Source organism: Ursus americanus, chromosome 2 (genome assembly GCF_024610735.1).
Source record: "Ursus americanus isolate L20-20 chromosome 2, mUrsAme1.1.p, whole genome shotgun sequence".
NCBI lineage: Eukaryota > Metazoa > Chordata > Mammalia > Carnivora > Ursidae > Ursus > Ursus americanus.
The window spans coordinates 41699235-41720228 of NC_142128.1; the positions used below are offsets into that span (position 1 = coordinate 41699235).

The 20994-nt window shown below is 58.9% G+C and overlaps 2 protein-coding genes across 3 annotated transcripts; one reads left to right on the forward strand and one right to left on the reverse strand.

Annotated features, from left to right (window-relative positions):
- The first annotated feature begins 564 nt into the window (after nucleotides 1-564).
- HCN3 (hyperpolarization activated cyclic nucleotide gated potassium channel 3) lies at nucleotides 565-10266 on the forward strand. The gene is made up of 8 exons (XM_045784245.2): nucleotides 565-947; nucleotides 4092-4521; nucleotides 5421-5582; nucleotides 5923-6141; nucleotides 6528-6674; nucleotides 7063-7303; nucleotides 8148-8312; nucleotides 8761-10266. Exons 1-8 carry the CDS (start codon nucleotides 664-666, stop codon nucleotides 9459-9461), a joined length of 2349 nt encoding a protein of 782 aa, XP_045640201.1. The 5' UTR covers nucleotides 565-663; the 3' UTR covers nucleotides 9462-10266.
- PKLR (pyruvate kinase L/R) lies at nucleotides 10254-18854 on the reverse strand. Of its 2 annotated transcripts, none has more exons than XM_045784147.2 (11): nucleotides 18718-18854; nucleotides 17697-17879; nucleotides 15513-15604; nucleotides 15276-15407; nucleotides 14935-15121; nucleotides 14313-14583; nucleotides 14041-14191; nucleotides 13597-13749; nucleotides 13349-13515; nucleotides 12119-12300; nucleotides 10254-11552 (listed from the first exon to the last, which is right to left on the reverse strand). In XM_045784147.2, the coding sequence occupies exons 1-11, from the start codon at nucleotides 18815-18817 to the stop codon at nucleotides 11446-11448; spliced, it is 1725 nt and encodes a 574-aa protein (XP_045640103.2). In that variant the 5' UTR covers nucleotides 18818-18854; the 3' UTR covers nucleotides 10254-11445. The 2 variants fall into 2 exon arrangements, with proteins under 2 accessions (XP_045640103.2, XP_045640104.2); XM_045784148.2 differs by lacking the exon at nucleotides 18718-18854 and adding an exon at nucleotides 18346-18429.
- Nucleotides 18855-20994: the final 2140 nt, after the last annotated feature.

Consider the following 20994-nt stretch of genomic DNA (forward strand, 5'->3'; position numbering starts at 1 on the left):
GGGTATTCACCTTTGTGTCCTCAGCGTCCACTCAGTGACGGGTAGGGTCACTTGGTGAAGATTGGCACAATGAATTCGGAAATGAAATACTAGGGGGAGGGGTATGGAGGAGATGAGAAGAAAGGAATATGCCTAGGAGAGTGCTGAGAAAGAAAGGGAAATGCAGGAAGTCCGTAAGAATGGCCATTCTCCGACTCTTCCATTGGTCCCCAATTCCTCGCCCTTCAGAGACTCTGGGACCTACAAACAACCAGCGTCGGTTTTCCCGCCACTCGCAGGCGGCTCCGCCTCCCTAGCGCTCATTGGCTAAAAGCCATAAACGCTGGGCCACGCCCCTTCCGCGACTCTGGCTGCGTTTCCCCGCCCCCTCCTCCTCCAGCACTTGGAGCAGCGCCCCCACCGGCTAGGCCATGCCCACGCCGGAGTCCTCCCAGGAGGCGGGCTTCGTTGGCCCCGCCTCTCCCGAGGCGGCTCCCGCCAGGGGGCGCCGCGCAACCCGCCGGCCGCCCGCCCGCGAGTCTGGCGCACACACCCCCTCCACCCCGCGCGCCGGCAGCTCCCAGCCCGCCGGGCTGCGTGCGCCGGCTCCTACTCCGGGAGGGGTCGGGTCCCAGATGGCCGCGGCAGGGTCTACGACGCCAAGCCTGTAAGCCAACGGGCGTCATGGAGGCAGAGCAGCGGCCGACGACAGGGGCCGACGAACGGGCGACCCCTGGGCTGGAGGCAGCGCCTCCTGCTGCCCCGCCGCCTGCGACCGCGGCCTCGGGACCGCTCCCCGGGCCCGCTTCGGGGCCCGAGCCCAAGCGGAGGCAGCTCGGGACGCTGCTCCAGCCCACGGTCAACAAGTTCTCCCTTCGCGTGTTCGGCAGCCACAAAGCAGTGGAAATCGAGCAGGAGAGGGTCAAGTCAGCGGGGGCCTGGATCATCCACCCCTACAGCGACTTCCGGTACTGGGGGCCCAGCAAGGAGGGAGGGGAACACAGATCCCACCCCCACGGGCCGCGACATGGGGGCAGGGTCCGCCCAACCCTCCACGGACACTTCATTTCCGGCCCAGGGGTCCTCGGGTGGGACGACAGAATCACTTCCCCTAATCTAGCCTGGGAATTCTTGGGCGAGGGATTCCCAGACGGAGGTCCTCGGTGACCAGACAACAGAGACCTGGATTTCCCGTTTCGGGAACCCAGCACTCCACCTGGACCACAGGGACTGCTGGAGTTAGGGACCACTGCCTCCTACAGTCCTGTCTGCTGGGGATCTGCGAAATTATGTCATGTTCCAAGGCTCGGAGTCAGCATGAAGGAGAAACCGAGCTCCCGTATCTCCCACCCTTGCACTTCCACGCCCAGCACCTGCATAGTTCAGCAGGGCAGGCAACCAGGAAAAAATAGGGAGGCTGGGGGGCGGGGGCCGGGGGGGGGGCGGACCAGCTGCGGTTCTTGTCGCTGTCCCTGGTGCTGAAGGCGGGATGCGGCGGGGCAGGGACGGGACTCCGAGCGATTGAGGCAAGAACGCAGGGGCACGGCCGCCCTCCCAGGTGATTATCAGAAAGACATAGGGACGGAGGGTGGAGGTGGGGCTATTTCACAGTCCCCATCAGGCTGTACCTCTACATCAAGGTCGCTAGGGGAGGAGAGCAGCCCTGTCCTTGGGGGAAATGAAGGACAGCTTTTGGATGAGGCAACAGTGTGTCCAAAGCATCTAAGGTGGGGAGGAAAATGAGCAGAAAGGATGAGGTGTGAATCCGGAGGCTGGAAACACAATTGGAGACCTGGACATCATTTTGAATCCACAGCCATACACACTCCCTTAATGTTCCCCTTTCTCCCATTGTTCCTTCCTCTCCCTTACTGCCTCATTCCCACTCCACCAGTGCACCTGTTCTAGCCTCCTGTGATCTCCCTCCCCTCCCCCATTTCATCCTCAGATGTAACCCCAGAAGCCATGTATCTCCCTTATTATCATGCTTCTTCTCTGTCCTCTCTACTGCATCACCCGCTAGGCTTGTGACTGCCTGTGAGTCAGGCTGTGAAGATGCTCCATGGCTGGGCGAGCCCTCCTCTCGTCCTCTCTCCCAGCTCACAGTACAGGGTTTCTCCAGTGGCCAGGAGGCGGAGGAAGAGGGGGTAAAGGAGTTGTTGTTGATTGAAAGCACATAGTCTGAGGGGCTTCCTGGAGGCCTGGATTTGGGAATCCCCATGTTTCTTTTAGAAGCTGAAAAGATTGATTTTGTAGTCAGACTCAGAAGGGGGTGGGTCCTGGTTTGATCCTGTGATTCGATGTGTCCTGGAATTAAAACCACCAGACCTGGGGCACCTGGGTGGCCCCCAGTCAGTTAAGCGTCCAACTCTTGGTTTCGGCTCAGGTTGTGATCTCAGTCATGAGATCGAGCCCCACATCGGGCTCTGCACTCAGTCTGCTTAAGACTCCCTCTTCCTCTCTCTCTGCCCCCCCCCGCTGCTCTCTCTCTCTCAAATACATAAATAAATCTTAAAAAAAAAAAAAACAGAAATAAAACCAGCGTTGCTAATGGGGGCCCTAGATGGTCCAGTGATCTCTGAATGAAGGCTTCTCCTAGCTTCCTCCTGACCTCTTCTTCCACACTTCCAGCACAGCAGTGTGGCCCTCCCCTGCTTGTGCCCTTGCCTGGGCTCAGCCAGAGTGTCAGCAGGCATAGGAAGATCAGGGAAGGAAAGGGGTGCAGAGCTTTAAACCTCACAGCCTCGGGATCTCCTGCGGAGCCTCTCTGTGTGCAGCCCTGTCTGAAGGGCTGTGGAGGGGGGTGGGACATCCCTGTAAAGCTCAGTTCAGATGGGAAGCAGAACAGACCACCCCACCCTGGGACATAGATGACCAGATAGATCCCAGCAGAGAACCAGGAACCATGGGTCCAGCTGTGTTGGGAAGGAGGGTTGGGGTGGGGAGGGCATGAAGTCCTAGACCAGGAATGGGCAGAGAGCTGCAGATGGAAGAAGCAGCAACCTCTTCAGAAATCTCGAACAAAAGGTGGGTGAGTCATGAAACCAACTAGTGCTTCCACAGCACCGTCTACCCATTGTCTCAGCGCCTATGTGTTCAACCACCCTGCGGGGTTAGCACAGGGTACTTGATCTTTTTTTAACTTTAAAAATATTTATTTAATGGTAGTGACATAAAGCATATACATGATAAGATATTAAGTATATATTATACGTATTAAAGAGACGTGTGTATAGAGTGAGGATGTGTATACAGTAGATACGTGTACAGTAGGTGTCTATGCAGTAGACACCTACATAGCGGTGTAGTATATGCTGGTATATTATACTGCATATATACTCAAAATACATGTGTGTGTGCACATACACGCACGTACACACATACATACGTCCATGGATATGCAATCACGAAGCACACCCTCATGTCACAACCACCTAAGTGAAGAGAGACTACCTTGCCGGCACCCGGAAGCACCCTCACTGCTCTCACAGCCCTTTCCCTAACCTACTGTTCTAATTTTTGTGGCACTCATGTCCTTACTTTTTTTTTTTTAATAGTTTACCACTTTTCTGTGAATCTCTAAATAATGCAGTTTAGTCTTGCCTGCTTTGGAACTTTGTGCAAGTGGAATCATCCAGTATGTGTCCTTTTGTTTTTTCTTTGGCTCAGCACTAGACTAGTGAGATTCAGGCAAGCTGCGGATCGCCGCAGCGCTGGGTGATTTCAGGGCCTGCTGTAGATGATTCCAGGGTGCGAGTATGGCACAGTCTATCTATGGTATTTATTTTATGTATCTACATTGTTCTACTGATGAACATTCTGGATTGTTTCCAGATCTCCTGCTGCTGTAAACATTCCTGTATGTATCTCCTGGAGCACACGCTTCCCTTGAGTGTGGATGTGCTTAGAGTGGGATTGCTGGGTTGCCGGGAATGCAAATGTTTAACTTAGATAACGCCAAACTATTTTCCCAGATGGTGGTCCCACCTTCCACCCCGATCAGCTGTAAATGGCCATTCCCTTCCCCACCCTTGGCTGTATCAGACTCTCTCCTGTTTGTCTCGCGGCTGGTGCAATCTCGTGGTCTTGCTCCCGTCCTGCCCCCACCTTAGGTTTTACTGGGACCTGATCATGCTCCTGTTGATGGTGGGGAACCTCATTGTGCTGCCCGTGGGCATCACCTTCTTCAAGGAGGAGAACTCCCCGCCGTGGATCGTCTTCAACGTCCTCTCGGACACTTTCTTCCTGCTGGATCTGGTGCTCAACTTCCGCACCGGCATCGTGGTGGAGGAGGGCGCCGAAATCCTGCTGGCACCGCGCGCCATCCGGTCGCGCTACCTGCGCACCTGGTTCCTGGTCGATCTCATCTCCTCCATCCCGGTGGATTACATCTTCCTGGTGGTGGAGCTGGAGCCACGACTGGACGCCGAGGTCTACAAAACAGCGCGGGCGCTGCGCATCGTGCGCTTCACCAAGATCCTCAGCCTGCTGCGGCTGCTCCGCCTCTCCCGCCTCATCCGCTACATCCACCAGTGGGAGGAGGTGGGGCGGGGAGGTGGGCAGGGGTCTCGCAGGCTCCTCTGGGACAGCGCTATGGGTGGGGCTCCTGGTGACTTTATGGGGTGAGGCAGCTGGGTGGGCTCTCTCCAAAGTTGGTGGGGCGGAAGCAGGGGCACGATGAGGGTTCAGGGGGTGGGCCCCCCCCACGCCCCGGAGGTGAGGAGGGTGGAGCACAGCCGTGGAGGAACACTTGCAGGTTAGTTGGCCTCTGGCCCCGAGGAATTGGGAGCGGAGCAGGCTGCGGAAGGGCCTGGCGTTTCAGCTTTGAGCGGAGCGGATTTGAGTGGTTCAGAGTGTGAGCCCTGCAATCTCGTTGCCTGTGATCGTATCCCCGTTTTACTATTTACTATATGAGACTTCGTTTCCTCTTCTATAAAATGAAAGTGTTAAATATACTTACATATGAGAAGGTTGTAAGGACTAAAGGAATTAATACCCGTAAAGCTCCTAGAACAGTGCCTGCAACATAGTAAGCTCTCTGTTAGTGCTACGGGAGGGCCAGGGGGCTGTGGGCGTGAATCCTTGCACGCACGCCTTGGGGACAGTACACTGTGAAATGCCCTCTTTCCTCTCTTCCCGCCAGCACAGCCTGGGCAGCCTGTGCAGTCGATGTTTTTGTTTCTGCTGTGACACCGTGATTCTGGGCACATGACCGGCCTCCATCTCCTCTCTATCAGATGAGCGTAGTGACACAGCCGACTTTGTAGTATCTCTGCGTGTGTGCCGTAGGGCTCTCTAGACGCGGCAACAGCCAGGCTTAACAAATTCGTGGGGGCTGGGGCTACAGAGAAGCTCAGGGAGAGAATCTGCAGGGCCAGGAATAGAGGAGGACCGGCGGGGAGGGGGTCCTGTCCACAGCAGGCGCTCCTCGGACTTCTCAGATCTTTCACATGACCTACGACCTGGCCAGCGCCGTGGTCCGCATCTGCAACCTCATCGGGATGATGCTGCTGCTGTGCCACTGGGACGGCTGCCTGCAGTTCCTGGTGCCCATGCTGCAGGACTTCCCTCCTGACTGCTGGGTCTCCATCAACCGCATGGTGGTGAGAACTCCCCACGGCTCTGGCGCTTCTGGGCCTGCTCGAGGCTCTTCAGCTTGAGTTGGGGGCTCAGGAGGCGGGAGATGATTGACAGAGTGGGGAGGTGAGGGGGGCTACCTAGAGGAAGCGCTTTTGTGTTGTGGGGAGCAGGCAGGGAAGGACACGAAGGCGGACACCGAGGGCCCCCACGCTGCAGAGAGGCCCCTTCTGCCCCCAGGCCCCCAGAACCAAGTCTGAAGAAGAGGGGGGGCAGGCGGAAGGACCGAAGGGGGGGATTGCAGGAGGAGAATGAGGCCTCTCCGAGGAGGCTGTCCCCAGCTCGGCAATGCCCTCTGCCCTCCAGAACCACTCGTGGGGGCGCCAGTATTCCCACGCCCTGTTCAAGGCCATGAGCCACATGCTGTGCATCGGCTACGGGCAGCAGGCCCCTGTCGGCATGCCCGACGTCTGGCTCACCATGCTCAGCATGATCGTGGGCGCCACCTGCTATGCCATGTTCATCGGCCATGCCACGGCGCTCATCCAGTCCCTGGACTCCTCCCGGCGTCAGTACCAGGAGAAGGTCAGCAGGGGCAGGAGAAGGAAGGGGTGGGCATGGAAGCGTGTTAGAGGCTGGGTAGCTCCACTCCAGGCCAATTCTGATGCATGCCCCCATTGGGTCTCTGTCCTTGCCTGCCCTGTGTCCGTTTGTCCCGTGCCCCTGTGTGTGACTGTTTCCTTGTTTGGACCTATATCCCTGTCCTTGGACCCTTCCTCTGCCCACGTCTGGGTTTTCCTGTGACTGCCGTGTGACTTCCCTGTGGCCTGCCATACCTCCTTGTGTCTCCATGTTTCACGCCTCCGGATTGGCCAATGCCTGTGGTCTTTCTTCCACATACCGCCCCCACGACCCCTGCCCTGCACCTGGCTCTGTGTCCGCCGCCTGCTGGCCCCCGGCTGGCCCTCCAGTACAAGCAGGTGGAGCAGTACATGTCCTTCCACAAGCTGCCGGCTGACACCCGGCAGCGCATCCACGACTACTACGAGCACCGCTACCAGGGGAAGATGTTCGACGAGGACAGCATCCTGGGCGAGCTGAGCGAGCCGCTTCGGGAGGTGGGGCTGGGCGCGTGGGGTCCCATCTGGGGTGGGGGCTACTGGTCAGTAGGTGCACCTGTAGGGAGGAGGGCCTGTGGAGGGCCTCATCAGAGGCCAGGCCTCTGGGGGGCTTTTAGGGACTAGGGTCTTTCTGGAAGGTCTTATGGGAGTTAAGTATACATGGTGAGGGGCAGCAAGGATCCCTGTTTTGGGGGGACGGTCCTGCAGGGGCTTATGGGAGAGCTCTGAAGGCAGGAGCTTAAGGATGGTCCCAGGCCCACTGAAGCATCCCCATCCTTTGGCAGATCATGACCCCAGGGGTGGGGCCTCTGGAGACAGATGAGCTTGATGGGGGCACGTTGGGCCAGGGGTCACTGCCTGCCTGACAGGCCCCTCCCCTGCCCAGGAGATCATTAACTTCACCTGCCGGGGCCTGGTGGCCCACATGCCACTGTTTGCCCACGCCGACCCCAGCTTCGTCACGGCCGTGCTGACCAAGCTACGCTTTGAGGTCTTCCAGCCGGGGGACCTGGTGGTGCGCGAGGGCTCTGTGGGCAGGAAGATGTACTTCATCCAGCATGGGCTGCTCAGTGTGCTGGCACGTGGCGCCCGGGACACCCGCCTCACCGACGGATCCTACTTTGGGGGTCAGCAGGCCTCAGGGAGGGTGGGGGGACTAGAGCAGAGGCCAGAGGGCAATTGCTCCCCTGGATCAGGGTCCCTGCCTGGCTGTGTGCAGAATCACAGAGTCCCAGCCTTCCCTAGGCCTGCTTAACCAGAGTCTCGGGGCCTGGGCCCTGGGGCTCCGCGGTTTTAAACAGCTTCCTATGAGAGTCCGATGCATAGCCAGCTTGACAATTTCTGGGCCAATGGGTCTTGTAGAACCCTTAAGCAGTGAAATTCAAGGATCTAGGAGATGAAAGAAAGATAGCAATAAAGCCCTGCTGTTCCAGGGGCTTGAGTTTGATGGCTCCGTGGTGGGATGCCCTGGCGGCACGGTTCGGGGGTCAGGCTACGGCAGTGGGAGCCTTTCCACCAAATGCTGCCCAAAGCCTCTTGAGGCTCTGCCCTGTCTCAGCCTCAAACCACCTGCCACTCTCCAGCATCCCTGTCCTGTTGACTTTGCCCTTTGGCACTGCTTTTTCTCCTTCTCGGTTGCCCTTGGACTTCATTCCAAGGGGCGGGTGGAGAAGGTACAGAGAGGGCACTGCCCCAGGCCTGCCCCTTGGGCCAGAGTAGGGGAGTGGGTACGAATTAAATGGAGTGGAATAACTGGGCGCGTGGGGGCCAGAGAGACCCACCTGTTTGTCAGCTTTAATTTGGAGAGAGTGAGAGGGATTGTAATCGTGCAGTCTGGAGAAAGACAACCCTTTGGGTGTTTAGGGACCTTGGTGGGGGTGGGGAGGAGCCTGAGGAGGCTGGGTCAGCTGCTGCAGGCGAGAGGGAATTCTGGGGACGGCGGGTCTGAAGGCCTCCTCCCAACTTGGACAGAGATCTGTCTGCTGACGCGGGGCCGGCGCACAGCCAGCGTACGGGCTGACACCTACTGCCGCCTCTACTCGCTCAGTGTGGACCATTTCAACGCCGTGCTGGAGGAGTTCCCCATGATGCGCCGGGCCTTTGAGACCGTGGCCATGGATCGGCTGCAACGCATCGGTGAGGCTCGTCTGCCCTGTGCGCCCTGGGGTCCTGGCTGTGTCCCCACACACCGCCACAGCAAGGCGCCCCCCCGCCTCCTGGGGCCCAGGCTCTAATGCACCAGTGTCACACCCCAGCCCACCCTGTTCTCAGCAAATGCCCCCACAAGACCATCAACACTATGCCTCACGGTCCTTGTCACTCCGTGTCTCCTGCCCCTGCACATATCACCCCGAGTCTCCATGCCCAGAGTCCCGAGTACCTGTCCCTGACCCACACCATCTCTGATACATGCTCTCATCCCTGACCCTCTTGTTCCAACCCCCACCTCCCAACCTCCAGCCCCATCCCCCACCCCGTTGCCATCTTTTGACTCCATCTTGCTATCCTCCTGCTCTCTGATACCCAGCCTTCCCCTTGGACTCCTTCCATATCCTCATTCTCTCCCCACTGGGACCATTTCTAGGCAAGAAGAATTCTGTACTGCAGCGGAAACGCTCTGAGCCAAGTCCGGGCAGCAGTGGGGGCACCATGGAGCAGCACTTGGTGCAGCATGACAGGGACATGGCCCGGGGTGTTCGGGGCCCAGCCCCAGGCACAGGCGCTCGGCTCAGCGGAAAGCCGGTGCTGTGGGAGCCACTGGTGCGCGCGCCTCTGCAGGCGGCCGCCGTGACGTCCAGTGTGGCCATGGCCCTGACTCACCAGCGGGGCCCGCTGCCCCTCTCCCCTGACTCTCCAGCCACCCTCCTGGCTCGCTCTGCTCGACGCTCAGCAGGCTCCCCAGCCTCCCCGCTAGTGCCTGTCCGAGCTGGCCCTCTGCTGGCCCGCGGTCCATGGGCATCTACCTCCCGCCTGCCCGTCCCGCCTGCCCGAACCCTCCACGCCAGCCTGTCCCGGGCTGGGCGCTCCCAGGTGTCCTTGCTGGGCCCCCCCCCAGGAGGAGGTGGACGGCGACTAGGACTTCGGGGCCGCCCACTCTCGGCCTCCCAACCCTCTCTGCCTCAACGGGCCGCCGGGGATGGCTCTCCCGGGCGTAAGGGCTCAGGAAGTGAACGCCTGTCCTCCTCAGGGCTCTTGGCCAAGCTTCCAGGGACAGCCCAGCCCCCCAGGCCCTCAGTGCCCGAGCCAGCTGCCCCTCGGGGCCCCCAGCTCTCTGCCAACATGTGAAACTTTTGGGTAAGCTCTTGGATGCAGCAGTGTGTGCCCGAGGGCAGACGCCTCTTGGGGAGGCCAAGGAGACCTGAAACACGGCCCTGTGGGAATATCTCCCTTTACTACCAAGGGGACGGTTTCTGTCCTCAGCTCAGGCACCCTGCAGCCTGTCTGACATCCTCCTAATCCATTCACCCATCCTCCAAATGTCTGAGCGCCTACCATGTTCAAGACACTGTGCCAGGCGCTGTATGTCTTCACTGCCAAGTAGAAGTGATTCCAAGGCCTCCGAGAGGGGTGTTCCCCTGGCATGATCCTGCCAGGCGCAGGCTCAGGCCCAGGCCCCCGTCTCACCAAGCACAAGTCCTTGCCACCGCCATCACTGCCAAGCAACTAGATGTCTGTTTCCCGGCCCGTGACCCTGCCAGGTGCTGCCTGCTGCGTTCGTCCTCTGTCTCCCTAGCACAGCGGGCACTGCCGATCCCCTGTGCCTCCGCTGCCATCAACAGATGTCCTGGCTTCCCAGTGTGGGCCCGCCCCTCTGCCCCCACCAGCAGGAACACGTCTCCTGTCAAGTCCCCTGCACTCTCTGTCCCTGTGCTAGAACTGTCTTTTTGTAGACTGGGGCCACCTCCTCCCCATGCCCCTGCCCTGCTGGTGGGCCCCTTGACGCTAAAGGATGGTTGGCACCTCATGTAATGTGCCAGCCTGGATCCCCCCAAGTAGGGGCAAGTGGCTGATCCTTAGATGGCACTTTCTTTCCTCCCTCCCTCCCTCGTTTATTCTTATTATTCAATCACGTAATAATTGTATTTATTCATTTGCTAGTTTTATTATTAATTGATTTTATTCAGCCGTTCCTTTATCCTCCCCTCCCCACCTCTCCTAGTACGGAGAGAGGAAGGACCAGGGCCCTCCATGCCAGCTCCTGTGGTCTTCGCTCCGCTCCATCAGCAGGCAGCAATACTGAGCCCTCTCCCTGCCTAGGGTGCGGCGGGAAGGGCTACCCAAGCGGGGAGGAGGACTCTTGCTACTTTTAGGGGTTTTGCTCCGCCCGAGGTTACTGCTGCTGCAAGAGTAAGGGGAGGACCCGAGGTATCCAAGCCTGGGGAAGGGCAGGCTCGCCACTACCTCTGCCTTCTCGGGGATGGGAGAAATCCCTCGCCCCGCTCTGTCCCCATGACCGCTCTACAGTATCAGAGAATGTGGGGCCAGGATCCTAAATCCTTCTTCTTGAGTTAAGTGTCCTGGGGTTTTATAACTGCTCCCAGACACCTGGGTTTAAAAGGAAAACAGAGCTACTCGTTTTGGCTCCTGGTTTGTGTGGGGGAACACACGGGCAAGAAGGAGTTTCTGGGTGCAGGAGGAGGCAGCTGGGCCTCTGACCCAGCAAGGGATGGGTGGGCATGAGAGCAGCCAGGGAGAGGCCTGCCAACCCAGCAGAGGTTGTGAAGACAGTGACAACAGGAGCCCCCCAGCTCTCAGGGCTCCCCGGTGCTCATCCCGCCTCGATTCTCCAAAAGAGTGGTGCTTTGATGTCACTGTCCCTCACAACGAAGGAAGAGGTGGCGTTCTCCCCTGGAGATGCCCAGATCATCACGAGGGCCACCAGAGAGTATCAGACTGCACGGGTAGTGATTTTGTGGAGACTGCCCTGTTCCCCCGCCCCCCACCCCCCAGGTACGGGAAGCCCAGGGGAATCGAATTAACCAGCTAAGCTAGGATTAGGGGCTCAGAGCGTCTTAGGGCCCAGCTGAGAGCACTGGGCACAGGGGACATAGGATTGGTGCTGCCAGATGGCCAGTGCTTAGCTGGATACAGACCTTCGGGGCCTTCGTGAAAGGGAGAGGGGAAGAGGCGCCCTGGAACGGGGCTAGACAGCAGATGTGGCCTCAGCCTGGAGGGCCCGGAACAGAGAAGACAGCTGTGGGACCATATGGGGATGGTGGGGTGGAGGGAGTGGGGTCCGGGTCGGGCTGGGTCAGCAGGGCGTGGTGTCTCAGGAGACGCTCAGCACTCGCATGATGTTGGTGTAGCCAGAGCCAGGTCGCCAGCCTGTCACCACGATCACCAGGTCCCCCACGCGAAGGAAGCCACGGAGCTTTCCTGGCAGGGGTGCGGGGAGAAGATGACAGTCAGCCATTGAAGGACACAGGCCAGCCCTGTCACGAGAACCAGCCACTACCCTCCATCTCCTCCAGGGCAGCTGGAGGGGCCTGAGGCGAACTGCACGGTGCGCCACAGGCGGCGCCACGAGGAGCGCGACCGCGGCAGTCTGTTGGAGCTGCAGGTGCGTCCAGGGTGGCTGTCCGCCTGTGCTGCCATGCTGAAAGGAAGGGGTGGGGTGTGATCACAGTCAATCAGATTTTAGTTCCAGCTGGGGGGCGGGGCTGGGTCCCTCTTGGACTCTCACCTCTTACTCCTTACGTCCCACCCAGCTCTGGCCACCTGGTGTGGGCAGTAGCTGGGCAGACCTCGCTCCCACTGCCCTCCTCCTCAGCATGTCCCCCCGCCCCTGGAGGCCAAAATATCCCTGTGTCTTAGTAAACCTCTCAGAGAAACTCTGGGACCAGAGGAGAGAGGCAAGGCCCTCTGAGTGGGTGTGGAAGTTAAGGTCGGGGGACTGATGGCGCAGACCCAGGGCCGGATGGGAGGAAACGTAGGCAGCTCACCACTTTCAATGCCAAATTGGACCCGGCGATCCACGTCGTCTGCCCAGATGGCCTCTGGAGGTTCACTGTAGAGCAAGGGGAAGACCCCTCGGCACAGGTGGGCCTGCCGAGCAGCCTGGGCAGAACGGGTGACAGCAATGACTGCTGCCCGAGGTCGGTACCGAGACAGCAGCTGTGCTGAGCTGAAGGAGATGGAGAAGGTCTCAGAATAGTGACAGAGTGTTGAACCAGGAAACGAGGGTTTGGATTCTGGTCCCAGGTGTCACAAACAAGCTGTGTGGCCCTGGGTGAGTCATCATATTTCTCTGGGCCTTGTGTTTCTCACCTGTAAAATGGGCATAAGAATGCCTGCCCCTCTTGTGACACAAAGAAGATCAGAGATGAGGAAGCGTAGATCAAAGCAGATAATAAGAAACTTCTTCAGAGGCATAAAACCCTCCTGGGAACGTACCTACATGTAGTACTTAACTCACAAGTGTCTCTTGTTAGTCCTCACAACCCCACAAGAAAACGGAGGTCAATAGGGCCTGGGTGACTTACCCGAGGCATCATAGCTGATTTCAGAGCAAAGACTTAGAACTAAGGCCTTCTGGGCCCTTCTGCAACACCTCAGCATGGTAAGGCTTTGTGGGTTAAAAGCAGGGGCCCTAAAGTGTCCTGGAAGCCTACGTGCCCAGTGATATCACCTTCTCTTCCAAGCCCCTGGAGCTCACAGCTCCAAGGTCCATCTTTCCTGGCCTCCAGCCACCTCTCCTCTTGCCACAGAACGATACTCTTCATCTCTGACGTCAAGACAAAACTCAAGCCTGGCGCCCATCCCAGCCTGCCCCGGCCCAAAGCTCCATCCTGCCGTGGCCAGTGTCCCCTCACCGGCCAGTCTGGGGCCCATCCCAGCCTACCCCAGCCCAAAGCTCTGTCCTGCCGTGGCCAGTGTCCCCTCACCGGCCAGCCTGGGGCCCATCCCAGCCTACCCCAGCCCAAAGCTCCGTCCTGCCGTGGCCAGTGTCCCCTCACCGGCCAGCCTGGGGCCCATCCCAGCCTGCCCCGGCCCAAAGCTCCGTCCTGCCATGGCCAGTGTCCCCTCACTGGCCAGCCTGGGGCCCATCCCAGCCTACCCCGGCCCAAAGCTCCGTCCTGCCGTGGCCAGTGTCCCCTCACTGGCCAGCCTGGGGCCCATCCCAGCCTGCCCCGGCCCAAAGCTCCGTCCTGCCGTGGCCAGTGTCCCCTCACCGGCCAGTTGTGGTCAGCACGATGATGGCGGCAGCACAGCACTTGAAGGCGGCCTCTACCGCGCCTATGGCAGTGACCTCAGTGGGATCGCGGCTCAGGGGCGCTGCCCGGCGCAGTTCCTCAAACAGCTGCCGGTGGTACACCGCAGCCTCCGCCTCCCGGGCGATCTGCAAGCACTGGGAGGTCAGGCGGGGGCGGGGGCACCGCAGCCGGGAAGGGGCTCTTGTTCTGGCGTTCGGAGCTCCTACCGCGTGCTGCATCTTCACCGCCTCCACGGGAAATCGGCCCTTGGCGGTCTCGCCCGACAGCATGATGCAGTCGGCTCCGTCCAGCACGGCATTGGCTACGTCACTCGTCTCTGCCCGGGTCGGCCGCGGCTTCGCGATCATGCTCTCCAGCATCTGGGGGACATCAGACATCGGGCCGTCAGGGCTGTCAGACTCCCACTCTGACTGGGAACCCTGCCCGAGCTACTTCTCTGTCACTCTCAGAGGGCCCCGAAAGCCAGGGTCACAGTCATAAACTATGTGATTCTGACGACTCGGTTTCCTCATCTGAAAATGGGGCTCACAGAATCTCTTCCCAACTTCATTGTTTGAGCAAAATGTGCTACAGACCTAAGGTGTGGGTATCCACCCTCAGGTGTCCCCAAAACCCGGAGAATGCCGGGGGCCCGAGGGCTCACTCCAGACCTGTGTGGCGCAGACGACGGGCTTGCCCGCCAAGTTGCAACGTCCGATCATCATCTTCTGGGCCAGGAAAACCTTCTCGGCTGGGATCTCGATGCCCAGGTCGCCCCGTGCCACCATGATGCCATCGCTCACCTCCAGGATTTCATCAAACCTGGGCGTTTGGGGGAGTCAGGGCTGGGGAAGAGCCAGGAGATTCCAGGGAGAAGCAGGCTGGAGAAGAGGAGGGTGATGGGGACGGCTAGGGCCTGATGGGGACAAAAACCAAGCCTCACTTCTTCACGCCTTCGTGGTTCTCGATTTTGCTAATGATCTTGATGTTGCGTCCTTCAGGCCCCAGAGCAGCTCGGATGGTAGCCACATCACTGGCTTTCCGCACGAAGGAGGCAAAGACGATGTCCACGTTATGCTGCACCCCGAAGCGCAAGTCCAGGACGTCTTGCTCAGACAGCCCGGGCAAGTCCACCTCGGCGCCTGGCAAGTTCACGCCCTTCCGGCTGCCCAGGAGGCCTCCGTTCTCCACTTGGGTCTCCAGCCCCTCCAGGCCTACAGGCACGGAAAGAGCCAGCGCAGGTCAGGGGTGAGCAGGGGGCATAGTCACGGAGAGCGAGCTCGGGTCTTGGGCCTCCAGGAGTGAGCAACCCATGTCCTAGTGTCTGTCCACCCTTGGCCAGGCCTGCGCACCGAACAGGCACCGTGGGCCCGCAAGAAGAGGCGAACCCAGCAGTCCAGCCCCAGCCTGGGTGGGGCCCACAAGTCTGGACACCGGGGGCTCCCGGGGCGGGTGAGGAAGGGCGCTGGCCAGGGGTGGGGGCGGCGGGTCTACGGGGCGAGGGGGCCAAGGGAAGGGAGTGAACCCTGCCTTCCCGCTCCGCTGGGGCGGCGGCTCATCCGCACCGATTTTCTTGACCTGGAGGGAGATGAGCCCGTCGTCTATGTAGATGCGGCCCCCCACCGGCACGACCTTCACGATATTGGGGTAGTCCACCCACACGGTGTTCGCGTCCCCCCTTGTCCGGAACGCTGGGTCCACGGTCACCAGCACCCGGGAGCCCTTCATTAGCTCCACCTCGGCCTCCGGGCCCTAGGGGCGGGGCCAGAGTGGCCTTGAGACCCGCCTCGTGCCACACCCTCCCGGGCCCCGCCCCCGCGGCCTCGGCCCCGCCCCTCGCACTGCCGGGGCCCGGGGGGGGGGGGGGGCGCCTGGGGAAGCCCGCGGCGCGAGGCCCGCCTCTCACCCCCTGCAGGACTCCGGTGCGTATCTCCGGTCCCTTGGTGTCCAGGGCGATGGCCACGGGTCGGTAGCCGAGGGGAGAAGTTGCAAAGCTCTCCACCGCCTCCCGGATGTTGGCGATGGACTGAGCGTGGTACTGGGGACGAGCGGCAGCGATTTCAGGGGAAGGTAGCCAGCCTACCCCTACCCCCACCCCCGGCAAGCTTTAGCTCCGCCCCCTCCCCTTGGCCCTGCCCCAAACCTCGTGGGAGCCGTGCGAGAAGTTGAGGCGCGCAATGTTCATCCCGGCTTTGATCATCTCCTTGAGGCTCTCTACCGAGTGAGAGGCCGGCCCTGAAGCAGAGATTCCACTCAGACAACCTTCTTCCCAAACCCATCGCCACCCGCAGAGCCGCCCCACGCCACAGCAGCCCAGCCGCCTGACCTTTATTCCCTGACGCAACCTCTCTGCTCACAGGTCAGCCAACACCTGCTTCCTTGGGGGGGGGCACCGTGGGGGTCTTGGAGGGCAGCGTCCTGAGCTAGGCTTGAGGCAACTGTGTTGGCAGTGATGTAACTGCTGCAGAGTGGGGGTTCCCTGGTGCATGAGGGGGTACGGCAGGAGATAACGTGCCAGGTGAGGTCATTTGGGGTCCGTCTGGGCCCTTAGAGCTGAGAGGCCTCATACCGACAGAGGAGAGGCGATCTCCCCCCACCCCTGCTTTGCTGGCCAGGCAGCTGCGTAACTGAGAGCCCCTTCCCAAAGCCAGTTTGCACATGGGCACGAGGCCCCTTCGTCAGCTGCTCCAAGACAGATTCAGCCCCCTGTGACATCAATGTGTTCCTTTCTGTTGGTGCGTATCAGCACGTAGCCCTGCTGCTCTCTTTCATCATCAAAGAAATTCTCTAAGCCCCAGCGCCCCTCCAGCTACAGTCCTGCTTCTTTGCTCTCCTTTGCAGCAGCACCCATTGCGAGGGCTGTCTGCTCTCTGCCTCTGGTTCTCCTTCCTGCCCCTCTTCTCCCTAGCTCTCACTCCGGCCCCGCCTCTCTACTGCATCTCTTCCAGCCAGGGTCGCCAAGAGCCTCCGTGTCGTTGCTAAATTGTGCTCATCCCGCTGGTCAGTCAGCAGCGTTGGGCCCGCGTCCTTGACGCACCTTCCTCACGTGGCCGCCAGGACATGCCGCCTCTCCTGTCCCCTCCCACCCCACTGGCCGCTGCTTCTCAGCCCTTGCTTCCTCCCCTTGACAATAGATGCCTCATTCTCTTCTCTGTCATTTTCCCTTCACTCCCTTGGTGGTCTCACCGAGTCTCTTGGCTTTAAACACCGTCTACATGCTGACGACTCCCACATTTGTATCTCCAATTCAGACCTCTGCCCCAAACCCAGACTTGTGTATCTGATTGCCTCTGCGCATCTGAACTCAGCATGCACGACGCCCAACTCCTGATCTCCTCCCTGCAAAACCTCTGTAAGGTCTTTGCTGCTCAGTTGATAATGCATCCTTCTAGTGCCTCACGCCAAAAGCCTTGGACTCCTCTATGACTCCTTTTTCACCCTCAGCCCCTCCCCATGTCCAGCCCATCTGGAAATCCTGTCGACTCCATCTTCCAAATGCACTCAGGAGCTGATCTCTTCTGACCACCACCACTGCCCCCACCTGGTGTGAGCCAGAAATGTCGCAGGAGCGGCTTCTGCTCTTGCCCCCACGGCCACCCCCAACCTCTTCAGTACAGCCGGCGGTCCGTTGCAGCATAAGGAAGAGCGAGTCATCCTCCCCCTGGCACTCTGCAGCCCTCTCCCACTTCTCTCGGAGGAAAACTGAACTCGAACTCTAAGAATGGCCCCTAAGCCCTACATGATCTCCTCCTCCCCTACAATGTCTTCATTTTGCTACTCTTCCTTCCTGATGGTTTCTAACCATTCCAGCCTCCTTGACTGGGGGGCCTTTGCACTGGCTGCTCCCTTGCCTGGAACTCTGCCGCCCCCCGCCCCCATGAGCACAGCTTCCTCTCATCTCCTTCACACCTTTGCTCAGATGTAATTTTGTGAACAATGGCTCCCCAATCTCCACCTCGGACTGCAGCCTGCAGCCTGCCTCCTGCCCTTGAGCCCCCAACACCCCTTACTATGCTCTGTGTTCCTTGTTTCCATAGTTCCTACCACTTTCTCACATACTAAATAATCTATTTATTTTTAAGTTAGTATGTTTAGTATTTATTGTCTCGCCCAGCTAGATGGTCAGCCCCCCTAGGGCGGGGATCTTCATTTATGTCACCGATTGACTCCCGGGGCCCAAAACCTTGGCTACCAAATGCTCAACAAGTATTTGTTTGAATGGATGACTCTGTCAAACATGGAGAGGTCTCAGAGGAGACAGCAGGTGGGGAAGCATCTGGAGAAACACTCAAGGGGTCCTGTGAAGCTGGGGTGGGGGGACGCTCACCGATGGTGGCAATGATGCTGGTACTGCGGGCGGCCACGGGCTCCGAGTCGATGTCCAGGAGGCACAGGTGCTCCAGGAAGCTGTCTGCCATAGCAGCCGACAGCTGCTGCCGCTGGAAGAAGGCCGTGCCCAGCTCGTGGGTCAGCTGGGCCACGCTAGCCCGCCTCAGGTACCCCGCCGGCCCTGCAGTGGAAGAGGGCTGCGTGGGCAGCTGCCGCAACCCCCCACCCTTCACCTCAGTGCACCCCATGTCCCCTCTGTGTCCTCGTCAGGTTTCACTGAGCCCTTCTTAGAAGCTGGGCACTACACAGATGCTATCCTAGAGATGGAATTCGCATCCAGGCCTGGCTGACTCTAGGCTCCAGTTCTTGACCTTCCAGCTCTCTGAGCCTTTAGAACCCCGACTTCCTGCCCTGCAGCTGCTGACTTCCCTCAGCCTCAGCCGTTCACCATATCTAGTCCACAGTGACTGCTCATGATCTGGAATCACCCAGTCCCCTTTCCTAAGCTCCCTGTTCTCTCCTTTCCCATGGGCTGGCTTCCCAACGCCCTCCTCTGAGTTTCCCCAGTCCCTTCAATGCTGCTCCGGTCCTAGGGTCTCTATAGCTTGACCCATCCCAGCCCAGAGGAGCCCCACTCCCAGCCGTACCCTCCATGCCCCTGAGCGCCTGCCTGTCTCTGGGGGTCTGCTCCACGCTGTCGGGTTGTCAGAGGCACGCGGGCCAAGGGAGGAGTTGGGCATGCTGGTTAAAGTGTCACCACCAGGGGCCAAAGTCCAGGCAACACGGGAGTGCCCCGTGGCTCCCATGCTGCAGGACCCCTGCCTACAGAGGCTGGGAAAGAGGCTCGGACAAGGGCCCAAAACTGAACACAGAGGAGACTCCAGTGAACAGAGATCCCCCCCCCCGCCCCGCCAAGGCCCTCTCAGCTAGCAGCAGATGTCGGTTATTTGTATCTCCACCCCCACTCCTGATTTCCACCCTCACTCCCCACTCTATTCAGTGGCTTCCCCTTTCCTTACCTCCTGGAGCCCCAATCAGGATGGACTTTGCTAAGTCCCTTTGGGACTTAGAGATCCTTGACCAAAGCTCCTGGGCTTGTATGCTCTCCTGGCTGGACATGCTTACAAAGTGAGAGGCTGTGGAGACGGGGAGAGAGGAGGACAGAACTGCTGGTCTTATCTAAGGGAGACAGAGAAAAGAAAAGGGGCACACCCAGCTGGCTGCCCCTGTCCCCACACAGAGTCCCGCCCCCAGACGTGCTGTCTCTCTGCCCCCTCTTCTGGCATCCCCCCTCTCTCATCCACTTTTCCTGATAAGTTTCCAGTTCATTCATGCTGTCATCAACCTGAATAGGGATTTTGGTGATAGGGTCCCTTTTCCTTTGTACTTTACTGAAGTTAGTTCTAGATGAATCTAGGAAGGAGGTGGGTTTATGGTAAGGACTGGAGCCTGAAGAAAGGGGGTGGGGAGCACTGCGACAGTGTGGTGAGATTCTCTGGAAGGGCTCTGACAGCATCACTGTTACCATAACACTGGCCACCATTTGCTCATTGGCCAGTATTTATTAAACATCTACTCTGTGCCAGGTCCCAAGGATACAATGGTGAGCAAAACAGACAGGGCCTTTGCCCTTCTGTGGGATTTACAGCATGGGGACACAGACAATAAACAAGCACCAAGGGGCTCCTGGCTGGCTCAGTTGGAAGAGCGTGTGACTCTTGATTTCAGGGTCCTGAGTTCAAGCCCCATGTTGGGAGTAGAGATGACAAACATTTTAAAAAATAAAAGTAAAATTAAATAAAACAAACACCAGGGGCGCCTGGGTGGCTCAGCGGTTAAGCGTCTGCCTTCGGCTCAGGGCGTGATCCCGGCGTTATGGGATCGAGCCCCACATCAGGCTCCTCCGCTATGAGCCTGCTTCTTCCTCTCCCACTACCCCTGCTTGTGTTCCCTCTCTCACTGGCTATCTCTGTCAAATAAATAAATAAAATCTTAAAAAAAAAAACAAGCACCAAAAAATGAATTTACAACCACAAACTTTGTGTTTTTGTAAAGGTTTTCTTTTTTTAAGAGAGAGAGTGTGCACACGTGCGTGGGGAGGGGGCAGAGGAAGAGAGAGAATCTCAAGCAGGCTCCCTGCTGAGCCCGGAGCTGGAAGTAGGGCCCAGATCTCACAGCCCTGAGACCATGACCTGAGCCGAAATCAAGAGCGGGATGCTTAACCAACTGAGCCACCCGGGCACCCCGACAAGCACAAACTTTGTAAGTGCTCTTAAGGAACTGATCAGGGTACCAGAACAGCAGAGTCAACGGGGAGAAGAGACGTGTGGTTCAGATGGGCTGGTTTGGTAAGGCCTCTCTGGAGTGTGGTCATATTCAAGCTGAGATTGGAAGGATGAGAAGAAACTAGTGGGGACAATTTGAAGCAAGTTTTCTGTGGGATTAAAAAGAATACCTGTGGAGTGTCTGAGGAAGGAAAAGGCCTGGTGCTACAGAGAGAGAAGGCCGCTCTGAGACGGGGGCCTGGAGCGGAGAGGCACTTGTGCAGGGAGGAGGGGGCGGGTGCCTGCGAGACTGGAGACGGAAGCAGGGACGCGGAGGGCACCAGATTTACGCAGTGGAGTGACACGACGCGGCACGTTCTCTGGCTCCCTCCGACTGACCGGTGGAGATCTCAGAGTAGCAGCGAGGCCAGAGGTTTTAGGAGAGATCCCGGCACGAGACGACGGACTAACGGCAGCAGTGGAGATGGCGAGAGGGAGACAGGTCTGAGGTGTCTCTGGAGAAGGGCACACAGGGTGGAGGGACAGATGCGGGGAGCGGGAGAGGGAGGCTTCCATGCCCTGAGGAGGGTGCTGACAGGTCTGGCATGAGCAGCTGGGTAGATGGTAGTGCCATTTACTGAGACTAGCGGAGTAACAGGTTTGCAGAGGAAACACGCAAGGTTTCAGTTTTAGACACACACACTTCAAGATGCCAATTAACCATTCAAATCAATAGGCGGACAGTAGGACCCGTTCCCTGAGCACTTACGGTGTGCTGGGACCCGCGTCCCTCTGTCCTCTCCTGCCCGGCTTCCTTATCACCATGACAACTGAGAAGGAAGGTGGGCTTGACAGCCTGCTTGACAGCGAGGGAGCCCAGGCTAGCAGGGTGGGCTAGGCATCTTCTGCCGTTCCAGATCCTTTCTCTACCCTTGTCCACTCTGAGGCTGGGATGCTGAAGGCCTTGCCCATGGCTTCTGCCAGGCTTGGCAGCTGGAAAGGGGCACCAATGGGAGACGAGACAGAGGAGAG

Excerpts from the sequence above, each read along its gene's own strand:
- HCN3 (XM_045784245.2), top strand. The coding sequence starts at position 664 with ATGGAGGCAGAGCAGCGGCCGACGACAGGGGCCGACGAACGGGCGACC. Across the intron at positions 4,522-5,420 it reads ACATCCACCAGTGGGAGGAG|ATCTTTCACATGACCTACGA; the intron begins GTGGGGCGGGGA and ends CGGACTTCTCAG. Across the intron at positions 7,304-8,147 it reads CGACGGATCCTACTTTGGGG|AGATCTGTCTGCTGACGCGG; the intron begins GTCAGCAGGCCT and ends CAACTTGGACAG.
- PKLR (XM_045784147.2), bottom strand. The coding sequence starts at position 18,817 with ATGTCCAGCCAGGAGAGCATACAAGCCCAGGAGCTTTGGTCAAGGATC. Across the intron at positions 15,605-17,696 it reads CAGCATCATTGCCACCATCG|GGCCGGCCTCTCACTCGGTA; the intron begins GTGAGCGTCCCC and ends TCTCTGCTTCAG. Across the intron at positions 13,516-13,596 it reads CGGTGAAGATGCAGCACGCG|ATCGCCCGGGAGGCGGAGGC; the intron begins GTAGGAGCTCCG and ends CAGTGCTTGCAG.